This window comes from Lytechinus variegatus, chromosome 13 (genome assembly GCF_018143015.1).
Source record: "Lytechinus variegatus isolate NC3 chromosome 13, Lvar_3.0, whole genome shotgun sequence".
NCBI lineage: Eukaryota > Metazoa > Echinodermata > Echinoidea > Temnopleuroida > Toxopneustidae > Lytechinus > Lytechinus variegatus.
Window position 1 is genome coordinate 35,199,400 of NC_054752.1, and position 9,671 is coordinate 35,209,070.

General features: G+C 36.7%; 1 protein-coding gene across 1 annotated transcript; it reads right to left on the reverse strand.

Annotated features, from left to right (window-relative positions):
- Nucleotides 1–434: 434 nt before the first annotated feature.
- Nucleotides 435–4,922, reverse strand: LOC121426023 (major facilitator superfamily domain-containing protein 6-like). The gene is made up of 5 exons (XM_041622151.1): nt 4,622–4,922; nt 3,693–3,761; nt 2,384–2,659; nt 1,415–2,098; nt 435–717 (listed from the first exon to the last, which is right to left on the reverse strand). The coding sequence occupies exons 1-5, from the start codon at nt 4,920–4,922 to the stop codon at nt 557–559; spliced, it is 1,491 nt and encodes a 496-aa protein (XP_041478085.1). The 3' UTR covers nt 435–556.
- Between the last annotated feature and the right edge of the window lie 4,749 nt (nt 4,923–9,671).

A 9,671-nucleotide genomic window follows, 5' to 3' on the forward strand; every position in this document is an offset into this window, starting at 1 on the left:
ATCTATATGTTCTTTCCATGACAGTCTGTCGTCGATAGTTACTCCTAGAAATTTCGTACTTAATACTCTTTGAATATTAATATTATCAAAAGTAATGTTACCTGGGAGTTCATCAATGATATTGCTGAAGAGCATGTAATTTGTTTTAGTGAGATTAAGCGATAATTTGTTGGCTTTTATCCACTCTGAGACTAGTTTTAATTCTTTATTGAGTGTGTCAAGTAAATGCGATCGAGATTATAATATTTGCCAGTTGAGAGTGCGACACAAGTATGTTACATGTTCGGTCATTTTCATTTCACTATCAAAAACAACTCCTAAATCCTTAATGGTTGAAGATAATGGAATATCTGTGTCATTAAAAGAAAAAGAAAGTTCAAGGAACCGATTAAGGTGTGGAGGAGATGCAGCAACAAACACCTCTGTTTTACAAGAATTTAATTTCAATCTATTATCAACAAGCCACGATTGAATGTCAGACAAACATTTTGAATATAACAAACAAATTGCCACTTGACTCCTAACTCGTTGTCCCTTTAAAAAGTCAGGTTAATATTCACAGCTTGTCATGGGATATTTCTCGTTTGTCAAGGATGATGTCGATGACGCAATACAAGACGAGTGTCACGAAAGACAAAATGGCAGATCCCCTAAACAGATTCCTGGCTCCAAAGTTGTCGTAGATGACTCCGCCAAGAATGATTCCGACTCCCTTTCCTGTGGATAAAACATACATTTTTGTTGTAAAAATGGACAAAGGAATAAAATAGTGTTCTCTGTTCTCATCTCTGTTGTATATTAAGCACATTTGGCCTCGACGAGTCTAGCACTGCTATAAAGTAGTAGTTTCATATCGGCGTCAAGAGAGAGTTAGGCTTTGCCCAGCGACGCACGATTTCCAGAACACGCAGTAAATGTATTGCAAATTCCCCTCAAATGACAATAAACAGTTGGGAGGCCTTCGCCAAAAATTTGAGAACAAGAACATTCATCCTAAATTTCGGAGCTGACGAAAAAATTGCGAATATGTCGTCTGTCCAGAGTCCAAGCAAGACGATTCTGTTGCTTTGACTCACCAATTTTCGACTTCTTGGTTGCTCTTTGTTAAGAAGAAAATTTGACAATACATTTTTCTAGGTTCTTGGAAGCCCTCTCCGTCACGGTACGAAAACATCTTAATCGAAATCACCCAGTCGGAATGAATCGGGATATTGAAGTATTAACGTACTGGCTGCCTGCCTGCGCAAAAGTTTTGGATATCAACTTGATAAGGACGTTCGTCCACGGCAGACGGATTTACAGGTTAGGGTCCCGGCGAGTAACTGGGTGGTGGGGGAAGTGACCTTTTCCCTCATTTTCAATAAACATGTGTAAACATGTAAAAATGACCATATGACCCGCTGACAATACTTACCTAAACCGAAGAAGGTGCTGAACGTGAGTGACTGCATGGTGGCCGCCAGTTCGGGAGGGGAGCTTTGATGGATAAAGAAGACTGCATTCGGCCACATTGACCCATGGGTAATCCCATGAAGAAGTTCAATTGGTAGGACGGTCCAAGGATTCTGCAGGAGGGAGTAACCGACAGACCTTAATGAGAAGCCGATGAGAGCAATTCCAAGGACAGTTCGGTGACCAATCTTTTCTCTGATCTTTGATGCATACATCATTAAGACCACCTCTGATGAGCAAGAAACTGTCAAGCACAAACCCATAACAGTTGCCTCTCCATCTATTTCTGCTAGAAACAAAAATAAATATGTCTCGAAGAACGCAAACATGATTCCCATTGAGAGCATGACGGTAAAGAAAACGATCACCTTTGGTTTCAAAAGGACATCTTTCGCGTCCATGGCTAAAGATTTCGTGGTTCGTTGCTTAACGCGGATTGGGATAAAAGAAACAGTTGCTGTACAGAGTGCAAATAGGGTTACAAAGAGAACAAATGCAGGAAGATAGACGTTGAATGCGTTTGGATGGGCAGCAGTATATGCGGAGACAGCGATACCTGAGAGAGGTGCAAGAGCGCCATATGCTATACTTGCAAACATCCGTTGGCGCCCGTACTGAAAATTTTGTCCTGTTTCTTTATATTCGTCTATGAGTGTAATCGTAAACGTATCAATAAGAGTTTCAGCTGAACCTTGAAACATTCTACCAATGACGCATATCAGAAACATAATCACAAAAATGTCATAATTTCCCTCTTGGGAGATTATTTCATAGTTGTCTTGATCTAGCAATTGAGTCGTCCCGTTTATTATCACCAGAAGTGCCTTGCCGAATGAATTGTTGCAATTTACTAATAGATATTTATCGCACTCTATTACATGTCTACGATATTGGTATTCACATGCCTTTGACAAGTCATCACAAAACATACATGTATCGTCTGGAGCACCACCATCCACGTTCTCATCTCCCCTATTCTCGCGATCAGAATCTGTATCTGTTGCAAGACCAGTGAATGAACATTCAAGGATATCCTCCAGAAACGCTGCAGCAGTCGATGTATTTAGAATCTTGATATTTGAGGACTTGCAAGCATTTTCATCCACAAACTCCTTGAATTCCGAGTACGTTGCGTTCTGGGATTTACAAGTAGGAATCCCGGTTGTCATATTAAGATGCTGACGATAGAAGATACCAAATAACTGTCCTGTGTTAGATGTTGAGATGGTCGCGTTTAGTTCGGTATGATGTGAATTTATGCCAGTACTGATTTGGGGTGAAAGAAAGGGCATGAAAACAGAATTCCCGTAAACTATAGCTGTTCCATAGAGGCACATGAGAAGCATCGCTTTGTGCTTATTGAACTTATCCGATATTGTCCCGCATAGCAAGGACGCCACAACGCCAAATAAAGGTCCAAGGGTTGTGACTTTACCAATCTCTATCACAGAAAGGCCGAGATATGACATATAGACCGGAAGGAAGGGCATCAAGCTCACCTGACCTGGAAAGGAATGAGAGATGCCGTATATAAGAAGGCATTGCGTACGTCGCTGCCGGGCGGGGTCGGAGAAGGGGGGGGGAGGGGTTGCCCCTCGGAAAGACCTTCTATGATTAAAAGTGTGAATGAATAAATCAATCTGCAAAACAAAGGCAAAGATTTCCATTTCCAATGTTTTTTTTATTACATGAGTAATTAATTGATAAATCAGTCTTGAATAGCACCTTATATGGCCTTGAATTCATTTACTCAGTCAACAAATTAGATGCCATTCAAAGTGACCGTGTCAAATGACGACAAGGAAGTCACTGAAGGTTTTATGTATCATCATTCGTCGGTGTAAATTTCATTTCAACCCTATCATCGAGGAGATGTAAACCTGAGAAACGGAGTTTTTTTTCATTTAATATCAATAATCAAATATGTTATATTATATATATACAAAATATGTGTGGGTGTGTGCGTTTACATGTGCGTGTAAAGGGCCCTAATTCTTACGTGTTTGGGTGCAGCAGGCAAACACTATTAAACACTTGGAAGAAGGAATAACGATTTTTTTTTCTCTTTTTCAATATAGGAGGAGTCCTATCTGCACCCAAACACGTTAGGTTTAGGGTCCTATTACACACGCATATATATATATATATATATATATATATATTTATATATACAGAGAGAGAGAGAGAGTGCCAAAGCCAAGTTTAAATTGGCCAAAGAGAAACAAACGGTAAGATCTTACCACCACCAAAGAGGAAATGAGTAGTTTTTACAGCTAAGAAGATTCTGGTTCCATTTTTCTTTGGCTGATCTATAAGACGAATTCAAGTTCAAAGTAAAAAAATAATAGACTTGTAAATAATAATGATAATCTAAAAATTTATAAATTTTTATCAAGTTCAAAGTAAAAAAATAATAGACTTGTAAATAATAATAATCTAAAAATTTATAAATTTTTATTTGCAAAAAATTGAATTTATCAGAATGACTAAAAGGGAATACTGAGACAAATAGAGAAAAAACATTAGTATTTTCTTTTAAAACAAAATACACTCATTTGCAGGGGTAATTTACGATCTCCGTGGATAAAATAACCGTGTACTATTTACATTTGCGTCAATCATAATTTGCGCTATAATATAAGGCTACCGCACAAAGTACCACTGGTCCACGATTCGATTTTGAAACGAATCAAATTTGCTAATTTTTTGAAACTCTGAATGAAAATTATTTCTTTATTCGAGGTCAAATTAGCTGCAAGAATACTAATATAACAATTTTGGATGATTGCAAGCCTTCATTTTGGAGTAAATCCCAAATTGGTTTCAAATCCTATACATATAAAGCCAATCATACGACTGATACATATCATAACGACTAGATAATCAATCCGCTTTTATTCTAACAAATACTATCGCACCGTGAAATAATTTTTTTATTTTAACATAAATATTCGTACGATGATTAAGAACTTTGTGCAGTAAGATGTTCCATGTCTCAATATTAGATATTTTTTTTTATTAAGTTTTAGTCCACAATCAGACCAAATGTAAAGTGTGCAGTGCTTTATCATCTTGACTCAAAATGAAAAAAAACCCAAAATGTCTGGATAAAAATGTCAATAATTATCATCCTTGTGAGCTATGTCAGAATATCATATCGTCATCCTACCTTCAGAATGATCTACGCCACCATATTTGCCTCGGTTGTGTTCGTTATCGGTATCAATGCCGACATCTTCATGAGTCTCGGCTCGACAGCGCCTTCCATTTAATGGTTGACTTAACGGTTCAAGTTCGATAACCCCTGCACTATTGCTGCCGTGGACATCGTTTTTGTTGACCTGATCGTGGTCGATGAAGAAGTGATCCTCATCATCACCATCGGACACCCGGGAGGATAGGCTTACTATTTCTGAGTCACCAAGGATGTAATCCACCCCCTTCTCGTCAAACTTTTTCTGATTAGTCATTTCAGCAGTATCTTCATCAGGCACTATCGTATCTACACAATTTTCAAGTGAGAAAGAAAAATCCTACTCGGGCATACACCTTTTTGCTCGGTTGCTTTAGTTTTTTCTGTATTCTGGACCTTTCTCTGTCTTCCTTTTCCTTCGAGTGACACAAAATGCCCTACATCAGTCTCTCATCGGATATCATCAATGTCACATCCTCACTCATTTAAGAATATACTATTTACAAATCCCTCACGTCGATTGTATCAATAGCAAATCTCTGATCAAGCTGACACGTAAGAGTTCAAGATCACTTTGAGGTCACTCGACAATGGACACGGATTTGATCTAGGACTGTAAACAGTAATAAAATCCTTTCGATGGCCATTGTCACGATTGCCAATCACTCACCAGAAAACTATAAGTCCAATATAACTGACCTTTAGACAAATTAAATAATGTTGACCATCCGCCCCAGATCAGGTGATCATTTATATTTAAGGGTCTTTTTTAGGAGGGGGGGGGGTATCGAAAACTCATTGAAAAATCGCGAGTCTTTTAACATTTAGTTCTTAGAATTACTTTTGAATAAGAACTACAAAACGTATCTTTTCCCCAAAAATACTCAAATTTAGGGGGTGTTTTTGCTAGCTTTCATCACAAAACGACGGTGATAAGGGATGTACTTTAGCTCGCTTTCTTTACAGAAGCCATAAAAAGAAGGCGAATACATGCTAGTCTGATGTACAAACCCTTCACTCGAGTTAAGTGATCTAAATACGCAGCGTCCAATGACTTACCATCGCTCACTATTCTTGCGTGAAAAAGTTTTAATCAGGGTCCGTGTTACCCGAATCCATTCTAGAAGGGGGCGTCTTTAACAATCTTGAACAAGCATACTCGGAACGCCTGATGATTAATTAAAAAAAGCAAAGAATGTTGAAATAAACGAGGTAAGGAGAGAAGAGAGAAAGAGAGAGGGGATGGAAATAACAGAGAGATAAGAAGTAAGATGAGAGGGGGTATAATCAATCCTACTTCATTCTTTTTTTTCTTTTCCTCATTCAGAGGTACTTTATTCTTCATATTCCTTTCTCATTGTAACCATTTCTTTCAAGACACAGTGCATATAGAGTTACAAAACAAGTTACATATAAATTTGCAGTAAACATCAACTATAAGTATTTAATATTAAATGTAATAAAGATGAAGTTTCTCTATCTCTCTTTGAACTTATGAATTAAATGAACATTGGATTTAAATAGCCATTTGAAATAAAAAGTATCTCATTCTTGAACTCGTACTAAGTTGAATATGAATTAAAAGTTCTTCCTTCCATCTTATACAGTATATAGGATTTGTATTTTGCATACTGTGCAAATATCATAAACAAATAAACCAACGTAAACTTGCGATCGTGAATTTTGTATTCAATGAACAACGACGCGTCGTTTCGTTAATAGGAATTGTCATTTTAAACATAAATTGCAAAATATTCTTTATCTTTATCCAAAAATTGGCGACAGGATTACATTCTAACATAATATGAAAAAAAATTCTTCTGCTGCACAGAACATACAAAATGTGTCATTATCTAATTTCCAACGACAAAATTGAATTTAAAGGGTGATAAGTTGTGCAGCATTTTCAAGTTATATTGTCGAATCTTTTTATACTTTAAATACTTTGAAGTTTAAAATTAAAAACACTTTGCCATTCAAAGTTTAGTCGTTATCCTAATTTAGATTGTCAGTATTGTATAATTTGTGGATCATATTTTTCTTGGTTACAAATAAAACATGAACATATTTTGATTTCATTTTCTGCAATTTACAATATCTCCTCCACTAATAAAAAAAAAGATCTTCTGGAAGCTTAGAAGATAAGGTGTCACAATTGTCGGTCCATTCAGCTGGGATAACTCTTTTTAGCTTTGAATATTAATTTCATTAATTTCCATATTCAATTAAAACAAACATAATCATCAAATCACACACAAGAATATATACATTCAAACTCGACTAAGAGCGATTTACATTCTACTATTTCTAAGATTTCTTCGGTAGGTTTCCAGGCATGATTACGTAATAATTGGTGAAATATAAAAGGTTTCTTTCAAATTACATAGACTGTTATACTATAAAATTTCGTCTTTTAGACTATCAATATTTAATAAATCGTATATCATACTAAGAGCATAATAGATCTGTATAAAAAGATGGTATAGTACTTACTTTTTCGTACATACAATTAACATGCCTTTTTTGAACAATTGAAACGGAGACACAAGGGCATCTGTCCTATCTTTGCTGTCCAAAATTTAAACAAGTACGTCCGTGATTGATCATCGTATTTTAAATATTTTGAAATCCATGAAAGCTTTAATGCAGATAATTTTGAATTTAAGTCTATTATCTAATCCTCCTTTATGAAATGAATTAATACAAAACATTTCGTTTTTTTCTTCGAGCCCTAAATAAACGTATACATCATGTTCTCTAATTCACGTACCAGGTTATTTGGCACCTGTATTACAGTTGCAGGGTAAACAATTTATGATATTATCAAAGATTTAAGTATAACTATTTATACATGTATAGTTAAATTTCTATTTTTCCAGATGTTCATTATAGATTAAATTTTAACTAATTTTGTGTCCCTATTCATTCTTTCTTTCTTACGTTTATCCGTTCCTACAAAAATACCAAGGTATTTCACTAGATCAGATTTCAATAAACCAGTCAAATTTTCCCGTTATATATATATATATATATATATATATATGTATGTTTCTTAAACTAATCTACTGAGAACAGCTTGTCCCTTTTTGCATCCGGATTTCCTCACTGCGTCATTCAGGGTTTCTACAGTTATACTCCATTATCCTTGGTCGGATCAGACGTGCGGACAGCAATTCGTCGACCTCTCTTCTTCGAGAGATGTAGCCTTCTATAGACATGATAGGTAAACACTGATCTTGCTGCGTAGTATATAGGATGTGGCATGTATTGCTAAGGTCTAACTTATCTCCTTGGATCTCCTTGGATCACACCCGAAATCAGGTCTCTGATTAATGAAAAACATTCTCTGTTTAGACTTGCTAGGAGAACTCATAATCATGTAGACTGGTCAAATTATAAAGCTGTCAGAAATAATGTGAAGAAGGACTGTAGAAAAGCGTATTGGACATATGTTAATACATTGTTTGCCTGTGATGACAATAGACGTAGGTTTTGGGCTTTTATAAGAACTCGCAAAAACTCGCCTCCTCCTCCTAAGTTTAGGTTTAATGATGTAGATATTTCAAATCCTGGAGATATTGCAGATGCTTTCAGTTCTTATTTTAGACAAAACCCGTGCACCCAGGATTGATGCAGTCTTCTTGGATATGTCGAAGGCATTCGACAGAATGCCACACACACAGCTTTTGTATAAACTTGCCAAATCATTTAACATTCAAGGTAGTTTATGGAACTGGATTCACTCTTTTCTCTCCAACAGATCTCAGCGAGTTTTGTTTTTAGGTTCTTCATCGGACTGGATTGATGTCCCAAGCGGCGTTCCCCAAGGGAGTGTCCTGGGCCCCACACTTTTTAACTTGTTTGTCAATGATATCTCCTATAATGCTCTATCTCCTTGTGTTCTGTTTGCAGATGATGTTCTTATTTTTAGGAACATCTATTCATCTGCAGATGAACATCAACTTCAATCAGATCTTGTTGCTTTGAATTCTTGGTGTGCAATAAATGGAATGACTTTTAACACCTCGAAGGCAAAGGTGATGCATATCACAAGAAGTAGACAAGTTAACCCACCTACCTATTACTTAAACAATACTGCTCTAAGTTCTGATTCTTCCATCAGATACCTGGGACTGATCCTCTCTTCCGATCTCTCCTGGAAAACCCACATTGACTCTGTTGTATCACGTGCTAATCGTCTGTTGGGATTCATAAGACTGGTGGCACGTGGTGCTTCTGCATCCTCTATATTCTGCTTATACAAGTCAATAGTATTACCAATCTTAGAGTATGGTGTGCCTGCATGGCATCCCACAACCTCAAAACAGGTGGATAAACTTGAGCGTGTACAGAGGACAGCCACTAGACTTGCCTTAAAACAGCGACGTGGTGAGATGTCCTACGAAGATAGGCTCAAGCTTCTCGACTGGTCTTCACTTGCCTCCCGACGAGATTTCTCTTATGTTCCTTTGCAATTAAGTGTCTTCGTGGAATTTGTAACTGTGAACAGCTCAGTGCAAATATCTATATCAACCCCCGCCATCCTGAAACGCTTCCTTTCCGTCATCTGCCTTCCAGAACTCAGTCTTTTTTCTACTCACCCTCTAGGCGCCTTCCAAGACTTTGGGACACTCTTCCTCTAAGTGTAAGAGATGATGCTGTTTCAACTTCCCTCTCTTCATTTCTTTCTTCTTTAAAGGGAGCACTCTTGTCCAACTCATAAATACCTCCATATTCTTTCCATTTTTTTATTTGCTTTCTTTTCACCACCTCATTATATATGCTATGATTCCAACAACATTTCTTTAAGAATTATTTTTGTCTGCTGCAATGTCAGTGCATATATCTCTTTCCCCTCTTGTCTCCTCTATTTAGTTGGACCTTTATTAACTCCAGAACAGTTATACTAAATTATATTTGGCATTAAATTTTCCTGAGGATACAAAGCGCTGTTGATTCCATAAGACAAGTTAAGGTTTATGGTTATATAAGTGTGTTTTGAGATGTTTTTTTTGGAAGAGGTTAA